The 27,190-nt window shown below is 39.6% G+C and overlaps 1 protein-coding gene across 1 annotated transcript; it reads right to left on the reverse strand.

Moving 5' to 3' along the window:
* Positions 1–9,002: 9,002 nt before the first annotated feature.
* On the reverse strand, positions 9,003–27,032 carry PRDX4 (peroxiredoxin 4). The gene is made up of 7 exons (XM_060136943.1): positions 26,683–27,032; positions 22,299–22,416; positions 19,404–19,520; positions 16,775–16,897; positions 13,304–13,434; positions 12,251–12,285; positions 9,003–9,117 (listed from the first exon to the last, which is right to left on the reverse strand). Exons 1-7 carry the CDS (start codon positions 26,924–26,926, stop codon positions 9,067–9,069), a joined length of 819 nt encoding a protein of 272 aa, XP_059992926.1. The 5' UTR covers positions 26,927–27,032; the 3' UTR covers positions 9,003–9,066.
* Between the last annotated feature and the right edge of the window lie 158 nt (positions 27,033–27,190).

The raw sequence follows: 27,190 nt of genomic DNA on the forward strand, positions 1-27,190 counted from the left end.
ATTAATTTAATGTTTATTGAAATCACAGTTAATATGAATGAGCACTTCTGGCATAAATAGTCATGGGAACAAACAACTACTCTGGAGGTGTGCAGTTGGACTCATGGCACCCAGCGTGTGCTGCACCGTAAGCTTGCTAGCATCAGTCCTCGCCCCCCTCGCTGTACTTACTACCATCCTAAGCTTCACCTGGCCCTTCAGTACAGCATTTTGCAGATCTGCCTATAACCCGGTGAGGTCCCTGAGCTGCCTCGCAGGAAGGGACGGCCCTGGGGAGTTCTGTGAACGTGTTAAGCGGAGTTCAGTTAAGAGACCTACTGCATGGTGGTGTATAGATTGTACGTTATGCATTTAACCACTTAGTGCTGTACACGGAAGCTTTTGCAAGAACTTTTCTCGCTGTTGTAAGAAATGTTGCAGTAAATATCCTAAAACTAAAACATTTAATCATTAAACTATTTCCTTTGGAAAATTGTTGATAAGTGATCTGTAGGTCAAAATCGTATGCACACATTCAAGGCTTTGAATGGTTCACGTATCCCTCCAGAGCAGTTGTACACATGCACTTAACTCATTAGCAATTTCCCTGAACTTGGCTGAATTTTATCCTTTACTTTTTTTAAAAAATTTATTTTATTTATTTTTGTCTGTGTTGGGTGTTTGTTGCTGTGTGCAGGCTTTTTCTGGTTGCGGTGAGCGGGGGCTAATCTTCGTTGCACTGCGCGGGCTTCTCATCGCAGTGGCTTCTCTTGTTGCAGAGCACAGCCGGGCTCTAGGCACGTGGGCTTCAGTAGTTTTGGCACGCGGGCTCGGTAGTTGTGGCTCGTGGGCTCTAGAGCGTAGGCTCAGTAGTTGTGGCGCACGGGCTTGGTTGCTCTGCGTCATGTGGGATCTTCCTGGACCAGGGCTTGGACCTGTGTCACCTGCATTGGCAGGCAGATTCTTAACCACTGCACCACCAAGGAAGCCCTTATCCTTTACTTTTTAAAACATCTTTGCCATTTTAGTAGGTGAAAAATGACATTCATTAATTGCCTTTCTTTGAATTCTATTGAGACTGAACTCTTAAAAAATTGCTTATTGTCTTTTTAGTTAAATTACTTGTTCAATTAATTTTGAATATCAGATTTTTAAATCAAAATATGTTTTCTACCAGTAAAAGTTTTTATAAGAGCTGGAGATTTTTTATTTTTAATACAGGACTTTAAGAAGATGCGATGAAGGAAACTCCAAGGGATATACAGTAGGTTGTCGATGTTTAGTGTTTTGTTCCTCTTCTTTAAGGAGTAGTGGGCTTTTAACCAGTACCAGCACTGCTACTTGTCTAGCACAGAACCTCCTAATGTGGGTTGGACATAGTTTTGTATTGAATAGTCCATGCTGAGATACCCCATTTTACATCAGGCATTTATTACCAAGTTCTTAGTTTTTGCTTAGGTAGTTCTTCATTGGGCAGTCTTCGAGGATGGTGTCTTTATTTTTGGTTTCTTTAGAAGAGTTCACTTCACGCTAGTATGCTCTGCACTGTGTTCCGTGTGCCCATGTGGTCCTGTGGCTCCATTTCTCGTGGTAGCCCGAGTATTCTGCATGTCTACGTGTTCCCTTTGCTACTGGCATTCTCTATACCGTCTGCTCTTTCTCCTCTCTGTGAATAGAGCCAGTAGCTTGAGTCCTGAAAAACTGAAGTTTGCCTTCCACCCCCGCCCCAGGGAGTTCAACATTTTATTTTTCTTTTCAATGAATTTGGGCAGAGAAAAAGGCCTTTCATCTTTCAAAAGACACATTTGATTCTGTGGGGTGGCTGGGCTCATCTGGGAGGTTCTTCTGCTCTGTGTGGCATTGGCTGGGGCCACTCAGGCAACTGTGCTCACCTGGGAGCTCGTCAGGGGCTAGACCATCTGGCACATCAGCTGGGGAGGCTGGAACGGTTGGGGGCCAACCAGGCCTCTCTTAAGAGGCTAGTTGGACTTCTTAAATGGTGGTGCGGGGGCTCCATGAGCAAACAGCCAGATTCCCAGCTCCTAACTACGTCATCCTCCTGCTTCTCAAAGCCATTTTTGTGCAGAGTGATCAATGGTGTCATGGAAGTTCACAAAGATGATCACTGGGGAGAGGCGACTGGTTGGATGATTGAAAGGCCGCTGGTAAGAAAAAACAGTTTCAAAAAGCAGTGGTATCTAGGGCTGGATGGCAAGGGGCTGAGTAATTCCAAGCATCCAGCTCTCTTTCCTGGGTGAAGTCCTTGGACACTGGTGAGATGCTCCTTCATAAACATTTTATATGTTTATATTATAAACAACTTAATACAATATATGATTTTATAAAATGTCTTAAACATTTTATTGACAAGTAACATTAGGAGATACTGCATCGGATACCTCTCCTGTGGTATTTTATAATGCGTATTAGCTTACAAAAAACTGAAAAGTAGGGCCATTAGAACACCTGTTTAAGTTTTTATGTCAGCTTTTGTGAAACTTATTTGATCATGGACTTTGTTGTTGTTAATACCTATGAATAAATGGAACACACTAGGAGTTTTAGTAACTTTTACAGAGCCGGGATTATACTCTGTATTCTATTGTCTAAGGGGTAAATCGTTATGCCCTCTTTTGCTATGAAGAATCAAGTATTAGTATTATGTTTCTTAAAAACAAATTTAGGGCAGCATTTTAGATCTCACTGACTTTCCTGCTTTCCAGGGTTGGCAGTCTTGCTTTTCAACAGGAGCATAATTTCTTGCTGTCACTGCTGATGTTTTATAAAACGTTAACTTGTAACAATGCGTTTAACTCTACAACAAATTCTGAATAGTAATTTTTTAGCATTATGCTCCTTTATAGATTAGAAGAGGGAGGTGAAAGGAAGTGCATCAGGAAGATGGTGAAGGTTAGTTCATAAGATATTTGCCTCCATTTTGATACAGAGAATATAAGTTTGTGTTATTCTGTTTCTGTATAAGAGCCTCAAGCTCAAATTCAGTGCTTTATGCTTTAATATGAAAACATTTGGAAGTAATTACGGATTCTTTATTTGGTAATATAGAACCCCATGGCAACTTGTATGTTAGTGCAGTGTAGGAAAAAATCAGTCACAGTATGTAATCATCATAAAATAAGAAATTTTATATATGGCTAACATATATTGGATTCTTAGCACTGTGCTAATGACATCAAAATGTATTTTCTAATTTAATCCTTAGAATCAGCCTTTGAGGTCAATACCATTATTACCCACTTTTTCAGATGAGGAAAGTGAGACTTAGAGAGGGAAAGTAACTTCCCACAGCCCACCTTGTAACTGTATATAGGTGGGGTTAGGTGGGGTAGGCCTAGACTAGGTCTAGAATCTTGGCCCTTTGCCACATTTCATATATATTTTCTCAACTAGTGTGATAAAGGGTGAGATAAACACACACACACACGCACACATATACACAGACACATACATGAGAATACAATCTGGTCTCAACCATAAGAGACAAGGATGGCTGAAATATTTTGGGCATTTGTTTTCATTTGCTCTTAGAGAAAAACTTTTGCTGCAGTTGTGATTGACTCTCTAAATTGACTTGTGAATGTTTTCTGTCCCTCCCTGGGCAACAAATAATGAACTACTTTAAAATAGATAACAAGAAAGAGGAATTAAAAATAGGGATTCGGCAAGTTCAAAAACGGATTTAAGGGCTTCCCTGGTGGCGCAGTGGTTGAGAGTCCGCCTGCTGATGCAGGGGACACGGGTTCGTGCCCCGGCCCGGGAAGATCCCACATGCCACGGAGCGGCTGGGCCTGTGAGCCATGGCCGCTGAGCCTGCGCATCCGGAGCCTGTGCTCCACAACGGGAGAGGCCACAACAGTGAGAGGCCCGCCTACCGCAAAAAACCAAAAAACCCCCAAAAAACGGATTTAAGGACCCCTGACCAGTCACGTTGCTTCTAGTAAAACTGTTGTATTGTGGGATTATTTTGATCTAAGGGGATCAATCTGAGGTGGATTTGGGGTCATTTGGTCCAGCAGGTGGGTTTTGGGCAGGCAGTGTGACGTGGGAGGAGTGCTGCTGGCTCGAATTCTGGCTCTTAGGCACCTCTGAGGTCTCAACTATGTCTGCAGCCAGCTAGTTCAGGGCATAGGGTAGAGGATTCATCTCTTTGGGTTCTGTTTCCTTCTCCATAAAAGGAGAGGCAGCTTTCTCATTCCAGAGTTTCCTGATTTAGACCTATTTCCCTTCACTTGATTTGCTGTTTGGTTAGAGAAATATTTTAATGACTATATTGCACATAATTTAAAAAATCAAGTTCCAGTTAAGATGTGTATGCTAAGAAAAAAAAGGATCTTCAGAATAAAACAGGACCTTCTCAAAACCATTCAGTAAGGCAGAGGCATTGATAAAAGTAATACCTCAGAGGAAGGATTGTAGTAACAAAAGAAAGGGTAGGATATTTTTGGGTTTTTTTGTCACAGAAATTGTGTACCTTTAATAGAGGGGATAGTATGGCTAAAACAAATGAACTGTACCATAATGGAAGGAAAATTACATGACAGGGTATTGATATGCCAGGCATTTACTGTATCCTGATTTTGTTTATACACACACACACACACACGTATATAAATTTAAATTTATATTTTATATGTATGTATTTGTTAAAAAAAAAGTGACCCATTAGTAGGCCATGAAATTTAGTGGGTTGTGGCCAACATGACAAAAATAAAAGAATGCATCACCCATAGTAAGTATTGTGTAACTTGTTATGCACGTGCATGGTGCACATGCACATTTATGGGTGTGCTAGGTCACAGTGTAAAATATACATCTAAATGGGTCATGGTCATTAATGGAAGGGGTTCTCTCAGTACACATTAACATGCTTCTTTGAGTTGTACTTAGTTTTGATTGGTCTGAATTTAGAAGTTTTTTTTCCATTTTTTTCCTCTAAATTAGATTTATTTAAAAACAAAAATCGTTTGAATTAGTTGATGCCCTTTTAGTTTATCCTGACAGTGTGCCTCAGGACAAGGGGATTTCGGTGTGCTGGGAGCCATCTCATGGGCTTTGGGTTACAGTGCAACATAACTCCCTTTGATAGAAAACTTGCAAATCCTTTTTCTGATGTCCTGGCTGAGCTGCACAAATGGCCAGAACTTGAAGTTAACGAACCCAGGCCTGCAGATTCAATTCTTACCTTCTATCCTTGGCCACACACTGGACCCCTGAATCTAGCCAATCAACTCTATAGTGTGTGCCATCTCCCAGTAGATGATCACGAGAGAGGAAGACCAGTCAACGCTTTGTCTCTTGAGGCTGGGTCACAAGCACTGCCTTTTCATTTATTTTTTTATTTTAAATTTATTTTAGTTTTGGCTGCATTGGGTCTTCATTGCTGTGTGCGGGCTTTCTCTAGTTGCGGAGAGCGGGGGGGCTACTTTTTGTTGCTGTGCACGGGCTTCTCACTGCAGTGGCTTCTCTTGTTGTGGAGCACGGGCTCGGTAGTTGTGGCACATGGGCTCAGTAGTTGTGGCTCACGGGCTCTAGAGCACAGGCTCAGTAGTTGCGGCGCATAGGCTTAGTTGCTCCACAGCATGTGGGATCTTCCCGGACCAGTGCTCGAACCCATGTCCCCTGCATTGGCAGGCGGATTCTTAACCACTGTGCCACCAGGGAAGCCCCAAGCACTGCCTTTTTGTATAAGGACAGTACACTGGCAGGAGATACAGCCTTCAGTGGACGAATAGCAAATGGGCTTATTCTTCCCCTCCTGTGACACATTCCATCATCCCTATATTTCCTTGTTATTGCTTATGCTGGCCTTGGAGCCAACACAGGTGTCAGCATTTTTAGCATTTATTCACTGTATTGCTCTTTTTACATGCTGATTTTGGGAAACTGTGGGCTTCTTGAGGGAACGGATTGTGTCGTATCTTTTTATCTGTATTGCGTAGCAAAGTACATTGCATGTGTGCAGGTCGTTAATAACTTCCATATGAATGAATGTATGATTCAGGTGAATTTGGGCATTTTGCTTTTTTGTTAATTTAAAAAATTTAAGCTTAAGGCTCAGGAAGGTGGATCTTTAAAAATTTGTTTTTAGGATTTTACTTTTGTACAGTAGGATTTTTTTAGGATTTTACTTGTGTACAGCATTATGCCCAAATTGTGTTATTACGTTAATAATGGAATTGCTAAAAGTTGCTTTGCTAAGACTAAATACACAGTAGCTATGATATTTTATTTCCTTTTAAAAGCTAAGTAAAAAATTTAATGATTTTATAGACGTGTATATGTGTATGTGTATGTATATGCATGTATACACAAACATTAATATTTATACACACCCCCACACACACTGGCATGGAGACCTTTATGGACATATTTACCTGAAATACACATTTCTTCACATTCTTATGTTAAGAATTCTACTCAAAGATATTTCAGTGACATAACATCAGAATTCATGGGTAACAAAATACAAGGATGCATTCCATGGTATCATATGGGGGGGGTTAGGGTATAAAAATATCATTAATAAAATAATGGTTAATGTATTTAAGAACAAAATATAAAACCTGGAAGTCTACTGACATAGAAAGTTTAGGGTGTAGGATTAAATGTGCCCTTGGATATAGAAGAAATGATGGGGGTGGGGAATGATTCCTTGCATGAGATTCTGGGGACTAAGAAATCCCCGAAAGAGCAGTCCACTCTGATCATTGTAAAGGTCAGAACACTGGCTAGGCTTAATTGGGAAATATTCAACAGAAGGTCAGAAATTTGAGGGAGAAGCAGGGAATCACAGATGTTATTCATATATATGTAAGTGCACCGAAAAGACATTGCCTAGTGTGTTTCATAGAGACTTCGGGCCACCTCTTGACCTATTATTTTGGATAAGCTTCTACTGTCACGTCATGGTCTGTCCTCCTCTTGCACAGGTAGCTACTAAACTATACTGGTCTCCTTTCCATAATCTGTTGGCAACTGTCCCTAGAGAAGGGTTTCTCAACCTCACTACTATTGACAACTTGGACCAGATAATTGTGTTGTATGTTCTGTGCATTGTAGGATGTCTAGCAGCATCCTTGACATGTACCCACTAGATGCCAGTAGCATTCCCATAGTTGACAACCAAAAACATCTCCAGACATTACTATGTCCCTTGGGAAAATTGTGCCCAGTTGAGAACCACTGCTGTAGATTACGGTAGGTCAGCATGTTTGGGAGTTGTCTCTTGTAGCTCATCCTGGTCAGGCCTGGGCCCATCCTCTCCAGCAGAGCAGGGGACTGTGCTTTTGGAACACTCTTTCTAGCCTTCTGTATATGGCCACATGAGATCATCTGTAGGGTATACTTTTGGGCCTGTGGACTTTCAGAAGTCAGCTGTTTGAAGGGATAAAAGGCACTGAGGAGTGCATTTATAGGCTATTAACATTACCCAGTTAATATGAAAAGTGGTGAGTCAGGATGTATTTTCACTTATTTGTAGGTACCTGGAAATTATACTATTAGGACCTGCTTGTAATCAAATACAAGCAATACTCTTTGAGGGCAGAAATTTGTCTTCGGTCACTGATATATGCCAGGTGTTTAGAGTAGGTGATCAATAGTTCCTGAAAGTTGAATGAAAACATTAATGACAGGCTTTTTTGAATGGATCCAAAAATAGCTGTCTTCCTTGTAAACATACCTAAAATGAACATGAAGCTAGAAAAGCTCCAAAGAATGGAAACTATTAATCAAGAAGATAAAGCTTATTCCATGAGCAAAAAAATTTGTACTTTTCAGATTGGAAAGAGGAAACCTGAGAATAAGATTCCAATTGTATTCCAAGTATTGATTGACAGGATTATCACAAACCTGTCTGAACACCAAAGCAGTAGCAGTCTTCAACTTTACTAATAGTTGGCTTCTAAAATGTTGACTGTAAGGTAGCACTTAGAACATACTTTGCTATGGCAAAGGGTTATAAATGGCAGTTGAATTCCTGTGTCCACGTCTGAATGCCTGTCACTAATCCCCTGCCGTTTATGACAGAACTCAGAGCGTCAGCCAGGAGGCCAGGGACATCCCCAACTCTAGGACGGCCTCCCCTGGGGCGAGGGGCTTTTTGCGAGTGTTGAGAGGGGATTAGCGTGGCAGACAGGACGAGGCAGATGCTCTCGGGTCCCAGTTCCCTTAAACTACATGGCATGTATATAACTATAGTAAAGCCATTGCCATACTGGGGTGACGAAGTACCACTGGAGTTCAGCTGTATATGTGGTCATTTGTGAACAGCTGGCTACATATACTTAGGGATTCAACTTCTGTTAAACTAAATACCTTTTTTTTTTTTTTTTGGCTGCACCACGTGGCTTGCAGGATCTTAGTTCCCCGACCAGGGACTGAACCCGGGCCGTGGCAGTGAAAGCCCGGAATCCTAAACACCAGGCCACCAAGGAACTCCCATTGTTAATATAAACATGTAAGTTGTTACTTATAAATTTAGTACAAGCTGTAAATGTAAATTTAGAAAAAAGGAGTAACCAAGGGGCTTTATGTTGTATACAGAGAGTCTGGGGTTCACCGTCCCTACCAGACTCTATAGAAGGTGACTGTGCTCACAACCTATTCTTTCCTGCCACCCTCAAAGGTACAGAGAGGTGAGCCACAGTGGAGGGGTAACAGCCCCGAAACTAGAAATTAGCCTGTCTGGGTTCAAAGACTGAGTCTACCTTTGCTAGCTAGCTGTTTCCTTATCTGTAAAATAAAGAATTCAAAGAGTTCCTGTGAGAATTAAGTGAAATAATACACCTAGCCTCCTAACACAATGCCTGGTAGATGGCATGTACTCCATAAATGTTAGTTATTACTCTTGTTACAAGTTTGAGTCAGTCTGACATTTTTGTATTTTGGAAAGATAGAGAATAACTGCCTACCTTTTGGCATCAGTGTCTACCAAACACTAAATATCTTTGGACCCTGACATGGATTTTTATATTATTCAAGAAATTACTACTGCAACACAATGTGGTAACAAAACAGTGAACTTTACTGAGAAGTTTCAAACATCATGACCTGAGGAAGTATTTTTCAGTTCAGTTTATCAAAATACTTCAACTTTCCGGCTGGATCTGGGATTATCTGTTAAAGAAAAAAAGCAAATTATTCATTTTAAAAGCCAAAGTATATCAACAGTAGTCTGACATTAGTTGCGTATCTCTTGACTAAAGATAAAGATTATTTTGTGTACCAAATTATATCATATATATTTAGGAAAAACCGGATTTGTCCTGCTAATCTCAGCTCTCCCAGAAGGCAGATAGTTTGCTAGTAAATTAACATCTGTACTCAAGCACCTCAAATTTACTTACAGCTCTTCTCTTTGCCACCAGGCTTTCATGGCATCTTCAGGTATGGTGTAAAATCAAACATGTTAAGAGAGCATGGCTACAGATGTTAATGTATTTTTAAAATTATCTGATGAAGTGATGATATGCTACAACCTGAAAAGGGGGCAGTGGGTTCAAATGGATTGCTTGGAGGTCCAGAACTGTAACCTTTTAATCTCAAACCGCAAAGTAAAAGAAGTACTCTGAAAACAACGTGAGTACCTATTTAGTGAATGGACAAATACTCTGAAAGAAAAAGTGTTCCCTCCTAGAGCGTTACAGCCTTAGAAACCTCCTAGGTTTCTAATTTCTCACATTAACTGTTACTTGCTAGTTACAGGTAAAGTACATTTATCCCTATATAAAAAAAATAACCTTGTACTTTATTGTAATCAGCTTATGATAGTTCTATATGCATTTTCTTCAGCATAAAATAAATGTTACCTAATTTCAGGCATCACTCCAGGAGTATTTTGTCTTTGCCAATATATAATCTCTCTGCATTCCAATTCAATTCAAGAGTACTTATGGCATAACAACCGGGTGCCGACAGTATGCTGCACAGTGGGGGATCCAGTGGTAACCACCGAAGTCCCCGCCTTGGAGGCTCGTACAAGCACGTGGGGAAGATGTACGTGTACATAACTGCTTTTGATGCAACACACAAAACTAGGACACAGGCTCTGTGACTCAACAGAGGCTGAGATGGCATCAGGGAAGGCCTCAGAGTGGAAGTAGCATTTAAGTTGGTCTTGAAAGAAGAATTTGGGGAATTTAGGGAAGGGGAGAGAGGTACTCCAGGCTACAGAAAGAAAGACCTGAGCAAAGGCACAAAAGCGTGACAGAGTAGGGCTTAGTTTGGGGAAAGATGAGTCACGTGATTTGGTGGGAGCATAGCATGTGTGCATGTGTGTGTGCGTGTGTGAATCATGGGATGATGACCAGGGAGAGGCAGTGAAACGAGAGAATGCAGAAGCTTGAAGGCTGTGCCCGAGCATGAGGACTTTGTACTGCAGAGCCACTAAGAGGTTCCGGTCTGCAGAATGACATGTGTTGGAGAGGAGAGAAACTGAGGTCGGGGAGACAAATCAGGAGGCCTGTGCAATAGAGATGAAAAATTCATCTGTCTTCAAAGAAACGCCACCACCAAACCTTTTCTGATCCTACACCCCCCTCTCTAGCTGTTTTCTTTCCTTCTTCCTTCTTGCCCTATCCTCAAACCACCTGCTGCCCTCCCTGTGGTCACGAGGGACTCCACATTGCTCAGTCAACTCATGGGACTCCAACCCTCCGTGCACTGGGACACTGGCGTCCTCTCCCATTCCCACAGCTCAGCGTTCTGCCCGCGCCAACCCTTTCTGCTCCCCCGCCACGCTGAGCCGCTACCGGCCTCAGGGCCTCTGCCCCTGATGCTCTTTCTGCACGGCTCCATGCACGACTGGCTCCCTTTCTTCACTCACGTTTCAGCTCAAATATCATCTGAAAAGTCTTTCCTGACCACTTTATCCCCATCCCAGGCACTGTCTCACCAACTCCCATCAACCTGTTTCTAAAAGCATTGGCCACAACTGAAATTAGAACGTAACTCTGAGGGCTGGGACATTGGCTATGGTGTTCACTAGTAAGTATCATCTGGCTATCATCCAAGTTCGAATATTTGCCATATAGCAGGTGCTCAAGGAATGTCTGTTGAATGAATGCCCATAAAAACAGAGTAGAATGGTGGTTGCCAGGGGCTGGGGCTGGGGGAAATGGGGAGACGCTGGTCAAACGGTATAAACCTTCAGTTTTAGGATGAATAAGTTCTGGGGACCTGATGCACAGCACGGTTGACTATAGTTAATACTGTTGGTATTCCTGAAATTTGCTAGAAGAGTAGATCTTAAGCCTTCTCACCCCACACAAAAAAGGCTAACTGTGAGATGATGGATTTGTTAATTAATCTGATTGTTTTCAACTATAATCTCTTCAAATATTTTCTCAGACCCTTTCTTTTCCTCTTCTTCTTCTGGGACCCCTATAATTCAAATGTTGATGTGTTTAACGTTGTCCCAGAAGTCTCTGAGACTGTCCTCAATTCTTTTCATTCTTTCTTCTTTCTTCTTCTCTGCAGCAGTTATTTCCACGCTTTTATCTTCCAGGTCACTTATCTGTTCTCCTGCCTCATTTATTCTGCTATTGATTCCTTCTAGAGACTTTTTAATTTCATTTATTGTGTTGCTTCATCATTGTTTGTTTGCTCTTTAGTTCTTCTAGGTCCTTGTTAAACGTTTCTTGTATTTTCTCCATTCGATTTCCAAGATTTTGGATCATCTTTACTATCATTACTCTGAATTCTTTCTCAGGTAGACTGCCTATTTCCTCTTCATTTGTTTGGTCTGGTGGGTTTTTACCTTGCTCCTTCATCTGCTGTGTGTTTCTCTGTCTTCTCATTTTGCTTAACTTAATGTGTTTGGGGTCTCCTCTTCGCAGGCTGCAGGTTCGTAGTTCCCGTTGTTTTTGGTGTCTGCCCCCAGTAAGCCAGATTTTCTTAAAAGCTTTTAATATACACTGAAGGTTTTGCTTGTGACTGTCTTCTTTGCCCTGAATTGATTCTACCACGTCTCCACTGTCCCCCTCCCCTTTTTTAATGGTATCTCTCTCTGTATACTTGGCTTTAAAATTCACAGCGTCAGGCCCCATATTCTGCTTTCCCAGTTGCAGCTACTCTCCGTACAGTCCAAAGAATGTCTGTAGTCTTATGAGTTCTGCCTAGCAATGTTTACTTCATTTACAAAATCAAGGGAGTTCTTTTACAAGGAAAGATTATCCTAGGGTTGGCTTTTTTGTTTTTTTTTTTTTTTTGCCCCAGCCATCCTCTTAACAGAAAAATCAATTTGACTTACTGTTTCACTACCAGGTTTCCATCCTGCAGGGCAGACTGAAAGAAACAAAAATTGGCAAAAGACAGTTTAAAAACAGAGTTCAGTTCTCTTTAGCAGCTCTTGTGTTTTCTTTTTCCAAATGAAACTGAAAATAGAGCCTATATTAATGAGAACATTGCTACAGGACAGTTGACTTCTGTTAGCTTACTGGCTTGCAGCCAGAAATTTTAGTCATGGAGCTTATCAGCAGGCAGCTAATCTATTTTCACTTTTGTCAATTATGTTTAGTTACATTTACAATAGAAGAAACCAAATTGAGTGTTCCTCTAATACAGTTGGAAAGTTTGGGAATCTGGTAAACTGAAAGGTCTTGGTACAGCAAAAATTCCTTGAATGTACATTCCCTTAAGCTTATCTGCTATGTCCTGCAGTATTTTGTACTGATGCCATGGTTCACTGTTTGTCAAAAAAGACTTTAACATTATTTGGAAGGTAGGATTTCCCCTTGATTTAGAGTGCACCCTGACTCAGGCACTGAGTTACACGTTTGAAAGGAATATATAACATGTGTTCTATTTTAAGAAGATCTGACCTCTTCCATTTGGCTACTACAAAAACTTGAAGTGAAAGGATGAAATGACAGGTTACCAGTGTGATACTGAATAACCTTAAGGATTTCTGAATTACTTTGAGGAAAAAAAGCTAAATCAAATAATGTAAACATGCAAATAAAACCTACGTTACTAGATACTGCCAGATTGGCTGCTGCATTTTAAGTTTATAGAAACGTAATTTGGAAAATTACAGTAGCAGAAACTTCTCTGAGCTTAACCAAAAGGACTATGAAAATAATATTTTGTCCATCGTATTCAGTAAGTAGAAAATATTAGTGATATTTTGTTAAAAGCACTTTAAATTATAATTTGATCTGCTTAAAAGACCTAATAATCTGAAAACAATCAGAAGACTTTGGAACCATGAAAATTACTTGTAAGATAAGAAACCAAACTAATTATGCTAGTATCGCTCAAACTAAAAAATCAAGAGGCTATGATGGTTAGAAGGGAAGGGCACCTTCTCCATGTTTGTCGGTGTACTGGAATGCTTGAACCAAACGCAGTGTCTCATCCACAGATCTACCCACAGGAAGGTCATTCAGAGTAATCTGTCTTAGGATTCCTTTGTCATCAATAATGAAGAGACCTCTGTAAAACATAAGAATGGTAAAAGTGAGGACATTTGTTCTCAGTCAAGAAGAAAAATATTAGTTAACATGAATCCCTGTACCGCTCACACAGAAGGATGTTATACAGAACCAAAAACTCACTACTTACCTACTTGACTGGTATGCACATGCACACACCCCCATACCCACACTTATCTACTGTATATTTTGGGATTATCACTGTTAAACGGTAGCTTTAATAATTTGTTTTTGTCTATGAAATGTACTGTAGTATTATCAGTTGAATCTTGACGTGTACTAGGTTTGGGATTGTACTGTAAATGAAATGATTAAACTACCTAGCAAAGCCTTCCTTTGGGTGAAGGAGTGATCCATGTTTCTTATCACTGGCTGTTTAGAATGTCTTTGTATTTCCTTTTTCAGTGGTGGAAAAAGATAAAGTCACCAATATGAAGTTGCCTTTCCTTCTGAATCTTTCTATATGTGATTCACTACTAAGGCCTGGGGAATAATGAGATAGTTCGACCTAAAAGACCTGCTATTGAGATCGGGGTGGCACTTTAAGAGTTAAAGTATACTAGAGATAAAAATTGTCAAAGGATTTTACTATCTATTTATTTCAGTCAATATGGATTTCAACCCAATACTTACTTTGGATTAGAAAAGGATCTCGGGTACTAGGGCTAATTGCTTGTGTACAAGTATTAAAATAATGATGATATATATATATTTAGTAGAAATACATGGCATTACATATCTGTTACATGAAATCTTATTCCATAATCATGTTAAACATTACTGAAGTGTTCCTCCTCATTCTACAACACCTTTTTTGAATGAGCAACTCAACGTCTGAACTAACTAGGGCTCAATCTCCTTAGACCAGATCAACTTGGCCAAACTCAGGCAAAATTGTTAATTACTACTCATATGGGTATCCTTTCATGTACTACTTTTACAGTTGAAAATTCTCATCAAAGGTGATCAAGTCTGTTCTGAAGTAAGTGACCCTGATGGGAAATTTTGACCTTGCCTCTGTAAGGCACATCATACCAACACACACCACACAAAAACAAATCTGCCTTTTCTTTGGTAGCAAATTGTAGCTTCTGTTTTCTGTTCTGATTGTGTGAACTGCTTCTTTGGTAGACTATGAGACTAAGGCATTTGCCATACTTGGTGTAATATGTATATATGTCTCTTCCACAGAACAGAGACAGGTCATTCTTACAAAAAGTATGAAATTAAAATGGCAACAGACATCTCAATAACAGCCCCAGAAGCTAAAGGTATCAGGGCAATGCTTTCAAATGTCCACAGGAAAATGCCTTTCAATCTAGAATTCTACACCCAGCCACATTATTAATCAAGCATGAGAGCCGAATAAAAACATTTTCAGACACAGAAGGCCCTCAAGCATTTTACCTTCCAATGACCTTGTATTAGGAAGCTATGAGGATGTGCTTCACCATAACAAAGGATTACATAAAGAAGGCAGGCAGGCATGGGAGCCAGAAAATTGGGTATCTAATAGAGAAGAGGTGAAGGAACGTCCCAGGATGCTGGTGCATAAAGTGCTAGGACAACAGCTATGTAGCAGGCCTAGCGAGCCATCAGTCTGACTGGAAGCAGGAGGATGGAGGAAAAAAACTGACAGAGGAAAAATGCAGTACTTAGAGGGGTTACAATCCAGGTGTGGAATTTAGGAATAATTAGTGATGGATATATAGAAAACTAAGGGAATGAAAGAAATGAAGTAGTTTATTAGCTACAAGAAAATAAAAATATCTGCCACAGGGGAAGGTAATCTTCAGCACACTACACTTAAAAGTTTAGCAGTGAATAATATTTATATAAACACTGAATATTGACTTAATCCAAAATTGTGACACATTATACTGGGAAAATTAATTTGGGGATGATGTAAGAAAGATAAAGTCCTATTTACCATGAAAAATAATAGCAAAATTGATATATCCAGGAGATGTATTATATAAGATACTATTTAGAAATATGGAGTCAAATAATGCAAGCAGTAGCTAAAGGGCTGAAAGTAGCTTCCTCCATGAAGCAGGGCTAAGAGTAAGGAGAGGACTGTTTAAGAAAACGTGACTTTTAAAAACTATGTGCATATATTACTTTGATGAAAATAAAAAATTAAAAAAACAAACTTGGTTCAAATCACATAAAATAGCTAATATTAGATAATTTTACTTGGTTAATGTTCAAATAATTCTAAATTTTAAAAGTGCCTCAATCTTTTTAGTGGCATATTTACTCTTCGGGAGTTAACTTAGTAATAAACTCTAGGCAGAAACCATTACAGACTTGGCAAGTACCAAAAAAAAAAAAAAAAAGAGAGAGAAAGGAACTTGGTAGTGACACATGATACAATATAGATGAACCTTTTTTGAAAACATTGTGCTAAGTGAAAGAGGCTAGTCATAAAAGAGCAGATACTGTAGGATTCCATTTCTATGAAATGTCCAGAATAGGCAACTCGAAAGACATAAAGTAGATTAGTGGTTGTGTAGGGCTAGGGGAGGGGGACTGGGTGAAACGGGGAGTGACTGCTAATGGGGATGGGATTTCTTTTTGGAGCAATGAAAATGTTCTGAAATTGATTGTGGTGATGGTTGCACAACTCTGTGAATATGCTAAAAACCACTGAATTGTATGCTTTAAATGGGTGAGTTGTATGGTATGTGAATTATATCTCAATAAAGCTGTTATATGAAACCCACAGGATTATAAAATACTGACACCTTCACATAAAACATTAAAAAAACTTAGCACTGCAAAGCAAATCAACAATATATAAGAAAATTAAAACTGTTTCAAGCTGAAGTTGCCCTTTTTTTCAAAGAATTCTATCAGTATTGATTAACTCAAGTAACTCAATGAGGGTTGTTGGGTAAAATATTTCCTTAATTTTTCCTACTCCAAAGACACAGGTTTGTTAAATAAATACTATGATACTTGTATTTAGAAAAACCATTACTAGAGTCAGTTTGGAAAAGAGGAGAAAGAAATGGACAAACCATTTGGGGACCTGGGTTCATGTCTGGGCTCTGCAATTAACTGTAGTAACTTTGGCTAAGTCCATGGAACTCTGAATCTGTTTTTTATGTAAAATGACAGGGTTGGTCAAAGACCTCTAAATAATCTTCTGGCTCTAACAGTCTGTGACACTCACATAGCTTAAGTTGGGCACATACCAATTATTTTTAACGGTATCTACAACATTTTTGCAAACAGAGCAAATATTTCTTGATCAAACCTTGTATCTTCTAACTCCATTTCAAGGAGGATTACAAATATATTCATATTTGTCATAATGTAAAACCACTGAAAGGTACCTAAGAGTGTGGCCCGAGTCTTCCAGATATACGCCATAGTCCTTTGAGATCTGATGGTTCAAATCTGAAAGAAGTGGAATGCTTATCAGCCCAAGTCCTCCTTGTCTTCGAGGGGTATTAATCCTGTAACAGAAAATTTACCTTTCAGGGTTAAGTAAATGGCATACATTAAATCAGCACTCTTTCTTTGCATATGCACACAAACACACAACACACACATTCTCTAACAAAGACAGGCTAATATACATTCTATTTTTCTTGCCTCTCCCTTCCCTTAACAATATATTCATATCCTTTAAACACTAAATATGGAGATATACATCACATTTTTAATGTACAGACATAATACATGTTACTAATCTCTACTGACAGTCATTTAAACTGATTCCATTTTTTTTTGCTTTTATAAACACTGCTGGAAAATCCTGATAATTCTCAACTTTGTATACTTGTCTGATTAATTCCTAGAAGTGGAATTATGGATCAAAGGATATGCACTGTCATAAGCATAACCTTAGAATTGTGATTGCAAGACAAAGCCTTGTGAGATAAGCACGATACAACTGGATGGCATTTTAATATTCTGAGAGACAAGAAATGCCAAGTCCACTTGAAGCAGCAAGGAAGTTAGCTGTAATCTCAGACTCATCAGTCTTCAGATTTAAGTATTCTGCAACTTGAAACTGGAGGATGTGGGTTGGGGCCCTCATGGTAGGACACTGACGTAGCCGTTAGGAAACAGGGAACTGTGGCTCCAGATGTTGGCAGCCCCAGTTCTGACATCCAAGTAGAAATCTCGGGTTGATATGAAACCTATCCAGCTGAGAATGTATCCCCCAAAATTCCTTGGGAAAGCAATCCCAAATTATTTGGGATGACATAACTTTCTCCTTAGTGGATTTGTGTTTTAATCCTGCAAAGATTTAGAATTACTATAGAAATGATGAAGCAAATTCAAACCATAGTTTTAATATTTTTATATTAAGAAATAATCAGTATATATTTGTATACTAAATTATAATGTTTAAGAGATTTGGCATGTTAAAATAACAGATTCACTTTATGATTCCAATTCAAAATGTGTAATCTGAAATTTTAGTTTATAACTAGTAAAGAAACATTTTAAAAGGACTTAAGACACACCTATTTATTTATTAGATTTGCAAGAATTAAGTTCTTGGGAAAGTTTGTCTGAAAACAGATGCTTAAATATATTAAATATATAACTGCATCTTAAAATACTTAAGAGAATCAATTACTTAAGGAAATTAAATTAAATTTAAATTGTAGCTCCTGAACCAATTAAACTTTTACTTACATATATGCACATACATATATGTGTGTATGTATAATTTACAATTATAATTTATATACATTTACAGTTATATATACAAATATATTCATGTATATATATTTATATACATAATTGTAAATGGAGAAAAACCTGTTTTGACTTTGTTACTTTAACGAATTGAATGTTAAATTTTAAAAGCAAAATAATTCTGCACAATCTTTATTGTGCAAAAATTTTGTGAACAAAATTATGGATGCTATTAAAAACTCACATTAGGGACTTCCCTGGTGGCGCAGTGGCTAAGAATCCGCCTGCCAATGCAGGGGACATGGGTTCGAGCCCTGGTCCGGGAAGATCCCACATGCCACAGAGCAACTAAGCCCGTGCTCCACAACTACTGAGCCTGAGCTCTAGAGCCCATGAGCCACAGCTACTGAGCCTGCGTGCTGAAGCCCGCGAGCCTACAGCCCATGCTCCGCAACAAGAGATGCCACCGCAGTGAGAAGCCTGCGTACCACAACGAAGAGTAGCCCCCGCTCGCTGCAACCAGAGAAAGCCCGTGCTCAGCACCGAAGACCCAACGCAGCCAAAAATAAATACATAAATTTATAAAACAAAACTCACATCAACATGAACATTTCAATGTTTGAAACATGTTGCCTAACTGCTCTCCAGAAATGCTGAATCAACTGTGTTTGTGTAAGTACCATTTCTTCACACCTTTATCAACATTGGATGAAATTCTTAAATATTTGAACTCTTGGCCAGACAGAGGAAAAAAATGTCATCTCTTGTCATTTTATTGTAAATTCTCTGCAATTAATTAGGCAGAGCATCTTTTCATGTTTAATGAATTTTAAAAAATTATTTAAAGCATTAATTTAAAAAATCATTGCTTCTTAAAAAGTAATGATAAAAGCTATTTTGAGTTTGACTTAATACTAGACAACTGGGTAACAGAGAGACATAGTATTTTAGATTTTATTTCTCCAGATTAAGGTTACCCAATTTATGATAATAAAGTAATCATACAATTCAGTGGGTTTTGCTATGGATATTACATCTTTTGAATTTAACTTTTTTTCCCCCAAATTTGAAATGTCCTATAAAATCCTTAAGCATTTTTACTGTACCTTCGTTGAACTAGCAGCTCTCAGATAAATTTATTCCTGAACTGTCTGATAAATAACTATATTCCCGTCACACAAGTACCATGCACTAACTGACTGTGCCACTGGAGCTCCTCTATATTCCTGTCATGTTAAGAGTTGTCTGCCCATACTTTAAGAGTATGTCCATTTTTTTCCCTACAAATATTAAGTTTAAGATACTGACCAGGCCAAATGGGTAAACTGTGAATCAACAGAGCATGCTACCACTTCAGTGTTTATCGATCTGAATTCCTCAATTCTATCACCAAAGGCGATGATTTCAGTTGGACACACAAAAGTGCTGAAAGTTAAAAAAAAAATTATTCTCAAAATACACATATACTTAGTTTCAAATGATTTTGTTTTTATAAACACCTTTAGTATATAAAAACACACATTAAGAACAATTTTATATATGAAGCTTCTCAAGATGGGAGTAGTCTAAAAAAATGGTTATTTGATCAAATCTCATTTAATTTAAAAAGTACAGAGTTCCCAATTACATCTTGATAAACTTTACTTTTATAACTTAATGGATCAGTGGTCAACCAATGTTCTCTTCTCCCTTATGGCAGCATCCCCCATTTTATTAGCTTTTATTCAATAATACTTTATATAGTGCTTTATAGCTTTCAAAGGATCAATACAAATTTTACATTGTTTCACTATTTTTTTTTAACCTTCCTATGCCAACCCTATGAGCTAGATGCATCTATCTCTATTTTGGAGATGAGGAAATACTCTCTCACCCCCCTCCCTTTCTTGATAAGGTCCTCTTCTACTTACTACCTCGTCTCCCAGTCCTGTTGTCAGAAGGGCACATTTAGAGAATATTACCTTAGGGTAGTATTTTTCAAGCAGTGATAGGGACTCCTTAAGCCAATTTATTGAGTTCCAACCAACATTTTAAAAAAGTGAAATAGAAAGTATGATCACACATATATCACACACAGTAAGGGTAAGTTATAAAGCATATATATTTATATATAAGTGCATATATATGTGTGTATTCAGGAGTGATATTAAAAATATTTAACCACCTTAACTCAAGGTTGGCTTTAGCTCTCTCTGGAGGTTTCTGAAAGGGACTAGGTGGGAGGGGCAACTTGGGGAGGGCGTTGGTATGGAAGTTGTTCAGTATTTTAAGGAGCATGACTATACCGGTGCATACAGACTAAATATTACTTGTATGTATAAGTGTATTGGGCGGCAATGAAAAATATATTTCCTACCATGTGTCATCGTCAAGAAAGTTTGAAAAACAGACTTACAGGACAAGTTCCTACCACAGCCCAACACAGGCTTTTCAAATGTTTCAGTTGTTCGAGTGGAGGACTGCCATATGCAAGCAGACAATTCTAATCCAGGTTATGTCCCTGGAAACCTGGCCTATGAATGTATTTTTAATATTTTCCAAAAGGTAGGAATGATCGGCCCCTGCCCTCTTTCCTATTATTCCAAGAAATGCTACCTAGAGACACACTGGCCCAACTTAAAGTTTAGGCAGAAAACTGAAATTCTGCAGAATCTTGGCAGAATTCTGACTTTCCTCCTTGCAGACTGTGGCAAATGTCCCAGGATTCTTCCTTCTCTAACCAGGCCCAGTCCGGCAGGCATTACACAGAAACAACAGAAAGCAGCTCTCTCAGCTCCTTGCCCCAGAAGACCACTGCTAACATCATGCTCTAATTAGATATATCTTATTCATTATGGAGTTTTAAATAACACTGGAGAAACAGCATATTTGTCTATGTTACACTAATTTCAAAATTCAGGTTTAGCATCAAATATATTTAATATATGTGTTGCTTTTCAGTTTTACAGCATGAATTTAGAAGGCCTATCATTTTATATATATTAAAATTTCTACTTCTGGTTTCTATTTGAAGTTAAGTTATATAATACATTTTAGCTAGTCAAGCCATAGTACAAGTTGATTAGAAAGAAGCAAGTTCTTACTAATTTAAAATATTACATATTATGCAGATTCATGATTTGTTTTAGCCTCAATGTACAAATTTTTATGAGAATTCGATTTGGATTTAGAGTAGGGGTCAGCAAACTTCAGTTCACAGTCCAAATCTGGCCTATCTTATTTTTTGTAAATAAACTTTCAACGGAGCACAACACTCATTCAGTATTGTCTATGACTGTTTTGTGCTTCAAAGGCAAAACTGAGTAGTTGCAATGAAGATCACTTCGAGACTAAAATATTTACTATCTGGCCCTGTACAGAAAAACTTTGCTGATCTCTGGCCTAGAGACAACCTAAAGATATGAGCTTAAGTATATCCTCCCTGCAAGTTTAAAATATATTTACTTAGTTCTAGATTACTCCTCATGTAAAAACGACCTTAATATACAGTGGCAAAGACAGAAGAATCTTCTATTTACTTTTGTAACCAAAAAATATATTCAAACAAAAAAGATAAAAGTTGGGATAACTCTCTTTGGTATCTTTTCGCTTTCATGGAATTTGAAAAAACACTCAAAGTTAAATCCTCAATGTGACTAAAGTTCCAAGAGTATTTACTTTGAGTCAACTTTCTATCTACAAAAGTAAGAGAACTACCCCCATAACCATAATTTATATTAATAGGTATTATTCCTTAAGCATATCCAGTATTTTCAGGAAAATGTTCAAATCACAGAAAAGCAACAGATGTAGCAAAGAATAAAAATAGTAAAACCATAGTTAAATGGCATCACCAGAGAAAAAGGCATATAAACATTCAAGTTAACAGAGAAACAGATTTGTGGCATAAGTCTTGCAATTAAATGCTTTCTAAAATATTCTCAGTCCATTTTCTTGCCTTAGTAAGTATAGCTTAATGAATATAAATGTGGCTTTCCTCTAATGATTACATTTTGATAACACAATCATGTAGATATAAGTACTGGGATCAATGGTTTATGATTCTGAAATATATTCAAGATGTTACCTTCTTGAAAAAACTCATCTCAATTTTCCCTTTAAGAACAAGTGCTAAATAAAATAATTTCTAACTATTTGATGTTGTTGAATAATGACTAATAATGACTGAGGTTTTACTAGCTGCTATGTACATGTATTACTTACAAATCAAGAGGGTAGAAGAAAAAAACCAGGTATTTCCCACGATAATCAGTTAACTTCAGCTCCTTAAATTCTCCATTTATCACAGCTGTTCCTTCCCAATAAGGTGCTGGCTTGGAAACTAAGAAAGAAAAATATATGATGTTCTTTTCTATTTACAATAGCCCAGAGATGGAAACAACCTAAGTGCCCATCATCGGATGAATGGATAAAGATGTGGCACATATATACAATGGAATATTACTCAGCCATAAAAAGAACCGAAATTGAGCTATTTGTAATGAGGTGGATAGACCTAGAGTCTGTCCTACAGAGTGAAGTAAGTCAGAAAGAGAAAGACAAATACCGTATGCTAACACATATATATGGAATTTAAGAAAAAAAATGTCATGAAGAACCTAGGGGTAAGACAGGAATAAAGACACAGACCTACTAGAGAATGGACTTGAGGATATGGGGAGGAGGAAGGGTGAGCTGGGATGAAGTGAGAGAGAGGCTTGGACATATATACACTACCAAACGTAAAATAGATTAGCTAGTGGGAAGCAGCTGCATAGCATAGGGAGATCAGCTGGGTGCTTTGTGACCGCCTGGAGGGGTGGGATAGGGAGGGTGGGAGGGAGGGAGACGCAAGGGGGAAGAGATATGGGAACATGTGTATATGTATAACTGAGTCACTTTGTTGTAAAGCGGAAACTAGCACACCATTGTAAAGCAATTATACTCCAATAAAGATGTTAAAAAAAAAAAAAAGACCTGCTTACATTTTCCCTCTACCTCGATGCTTTGGCAGATCGCCTCAGAGCTTTTTCCCCCAGCTGCACGTATGAGCTCTTGTGGTCTACACAGATCATTTATTGGGCCTTTATCATTAATGCCTAAGTATAAGTAGGTTTTTTTGGCATTAGTTTTTCTCTCTATTCAGGTGGCAAACTTCCTAAAGTGGGCAAGGATCCTGAGTTTTAAAATCACCCCCACCTTCTACTATGTGCCTTATTTGTTGCGTATACAGAATAGAAACTAGTTTTTTGATTGATTGCAAGAAGGGATTAAAAATACCCTGAACATTTCACACAAACGTTCATGTTCTCTGAGTCTAGCTTGAACCCTGCTTAAACTGAAGTGTTAGGTGTTTATTCCTACCCCATATGTACAGGGCTACTCAAAGAGTAGCCTGCAGACGCCTGGTGGGGCATGATCTGTTGGCTAGCAGTCCCTGCCCAGATAAGGAGTTGCATCACAATGTAAACAGACTATGTCACTAAGCACACTGTAGAGTTCAGCTGACTTTTTTTTTGTTTTTTATTTTTTGTTTTTAGATTTATAAGAATAATCTTTTATTTCATCATTGAGAAATATTTTCTATTTTGCAAGGTAATTTATAAAGAGGCCAAGTTTCTAGATCTAAAGAGGTTATTTTCCTAAGGATGTATTTCAGGAAATACCAGAGGATTGCTTGCTTTCATTTTACTGTAGTTGAAAACATATTTTTAGTAAAATGGAGTAAAAAACAACCTCCCCCCCCCAAAAAATATGTAACACGTGATTCCTTATCTTGAGCCAGAAATATCTTGATATGATTTGGTAAAGGCTAGGAGGGAGAATTAGATAGCAGAAGGATACACAACTATATATGCTTTATATACATTACTTAAAATGCTACTCAAGTGTGAGTTTATAATTGTAACAATGTGTTACAGGGACTTCCCTGGTGGTCCAGTGGTTAAGACTCCCTAGTTGGGGAACTAAGATCCCACACGCCCTGTGGTGTGGCGTGGCCAAATAAATAAAATCAAATAAAATAAATATTCTATAATAAATTAACTATAATTAAAAAAATGTGTTACAATGATAGTCCTTAATGATTTTAGCATATTGGGAAAACCAATAAAACTGGAAAATTCTGTTCTGAAAATCTTGATTTTGGAAATTTTGGGTTCTTTTTTCTTTTTTAAACACTGATAGAATACTTTATTGTTATTATCTGGCTTAGCAAATTGGGTAAGATTTGTTAAATGATAACACAATGTTGGCAAGGTGGTGGAAAGGCAGGCCCTCATATCCTGGATATGGTTTGCTTGCTTGCTTTTTTTTTTTTTTCCTTGGGAAATTTTGGGTTCTTGATTTAAGAACTGTAGTGTTAGTTCAAAAAAAAACTGTCATCAGTTTATAGAGCAAAAAGAATGCAGTATGCTAAGATCTATAAATGGAATTCCCAAAGCAAACCCTTGCATGTATTAAAAAACAAACAAAAATTGTCCCGAATATAAATCATATAATTAATAAAGCAAATGCAGAGCAGTATAAAGAAGAATAAATCCCCTCTCCCCATAACCCCCATAATTTAACTACTGTTAACATTTTGATGTCTTTCCTTCCAGTCTTTTTTAAACACATAAATTTGGATCACGTTGTGCCCCACTTTTTTTTTTTTTTTTCCGGTACGCGGGCCTCTCACTGTTGTGGACTCTCCCGTTGCGGAGCACACGCTCCGGACGCGCAGGCTCAGCGGCCATGGCTCACGGGCCCAGCCGCTCCGTGGCATGTGGGATCTTCCCGGACCGGGGCACGAACCCGTGTCCCCTGCATCGGCAGGCGGACTCTCAATCACTGCACCACCAGGGAAGCCCTGTGCCCCACTTTTTAAAAAAGGGAGCAGTAGATCATGAAGTTTTTCATGTTACTAAAAATTATTTGAAAGTCTGAACTTAATAATGCCATAACATTCCATTTTATGAGTGAAAAGTCCTTGTAATTTTAATTCTAGATGAGCCTACACATGAGAGAAATATAGCAAATACCTAAAACTTGAAAAGGTTTGCTGGTAGAGGGAAATCTATTATTACTACTATTTTTTGCTTCCGTGTGCAGACTTGGATGGGATTTGTTATGAAAAATATATGTAATGCCAGTAAACACTTAACTGGCTGACATATTTCAAAATATCTTCCCAGGCAAGTAAAACCAATGGGACTTGGAAATACGATTTTAGAAGTGCAACACTAGCTTTTTTAAAAACAAAAATCTAAAGATAACTTTCAGTAGGAAAGAACTGCAGATGTTTAAGGAGGCGAAACAGTTTTTCTCATTTATCACTCCCACTCCATCCTAAGCCATAACAACATGCAATTTAACACTGGGGATTCATAATTGTGAAGCACTACTTTTTTTCACTGAACCTGGGCAAGGAGCATTCTGTAACTGTACCACAAAAGCCAAATACACATCTTCAGAATGCCAAATGGTCAGTAGGAAAAGCAAGTTGCTTAAAAGCGAGTAAGGGGGCTTCCCTGGTGGCGCGGTGGTTGGGAGTCCGCCTGCCGATGCAGGGGACGCGGGTTTGTGCCCCGGTCCCGGAGGATCCCACGTGCCGCGGAGCAGCTGGGCCCGTGAGCCGTGGCCGCTGAGCCTGCGCGTCCGGAGCCTGTGCTCCGGAGCGGGAGAGGCCACAACGGGGAGAGGCCCGCGTACCGCAAAAAAAAAAAAAAAAAAAAAAAAAAAAAAGCGAGTAAGGGACAGTCTTTATCCTTTAGCCCCTAGCCACTTTTTTGGGGCTAATCTTAACATCCAGATGCAGCAGGCCACAACTTTCTCAGTATCTACTTAGTCTGATGTGTCCTTCCTGAAAGTGGCCATTAGTTGTGTACACTGGACAGAAATGCAAATAATCAAAAGCCAAATTGGCAGGACACAAATTTGCCACGAGGTTTATCATCAACCCAAATGCATTACTTCTAACCTCCCTTTTCCCATTTCCATACAAAGAGCCTCCAAAGTACACCCTGTAACAAGTTCCTCATTTCTGAGAAACACAAAGGATACCCATGAACTACACAGGTCTTTGGGAAGGTGGCTTTTAATAGTCTTCTTTATAAGATGCAACAACAATCAAAGAAAAACGAAAAATGAAACGTTTGCCCTGAGCATTCTGTTTAGCCACTTTTCTGTTCAATCAAACTGTCTGTGAATCATTATTCAACTTATCAATGCATTCTTCCCCGAAATCGCAGAACAGACGCGACGTGCTGCAGGCTCTTTGCGATGTCTGAGGAAGTGTTTCAGTTTGCACAACATCCTCGTCGCCTGCAAGCCCCGGACCAGTGCCATCCTCTTTCCCTCATCTGTGGCTTCGGGGGTAACCACTACTTCTTCCAAAATCTGATTAGTGGAACCCATCCCTTTCTTCCCACCTCGCACCCCCTTCCATCCCCCCCACCCCCCAAGGAGAGAGCCAGGCTCTCCCTGGGACCGAAGGCAGCCCAGGGGGTGCCGCCCAAGCCAGGCCCCCGGGTAGCCACCGTAACCAGGGTACACGTGTCTCCTGGCCCTCCCCACCTCCCGCCTCCCTCTGCCACCGGTCACCCCGCCTTGGCGGGGCACCACCTACTCTTGGCTTTGCTGAGGTGCAGGGAGTGGTCGGCGACCGAAACCCGGGACGCCTCCCCCGGGTACACTTGTCCACCCGCGTAGAAGTGGCACTCCTCCTCGCGGGTTCGGGGCCTCTCCTCCACCTCCAAGCCCCGCAGAGCTTTGGCCGGCAGCAGGAACAGCAGCAGCGGCAGCAGCAGTAGCTTTCGGCTCCGGCCAGGGGCCGAAGTCGTCGCGCGTAGCGGCGGCCGCCGCGCCTCCATGACCACGCGAGGGTAGTCGCACGTCCCTTGGCTCGAGAGCTACTTCTCCCGCCGCCAGGCAGTTACAATCCCGCGCCGGACGCCCGCGAGAGCCGAAGCGCGGCCGAGAGAAAGCTGCCCCGCCTCCTCACTCCCCCGGCCCCTCCCCGCTCCCCGTGTCCCTCGCTTCCCGGGCTCCCCCACCCCCACCCCGCCCCGCCCCGCCACGTGGGCGTCAGCCCCGCCACGTGGGCGTCAGCCCCGCCTGCTCCGCTCCTGCAGGCG

Source organism: Lagenorhynchus albirostris, chromosome X (assembly GCF_949774975.1).
Source record: "Lagenorhynchus albirostris chromosome X, mLagAlb1.1, whole genome shotgun sequence".
NCBI classification, from domain to species: Eukaryota; Metazoa; Chordata; class Mammalia; order Artiodactyla; family Delphinidae; genus Lagenorhynchus; species Lagenorhynchus albirostris.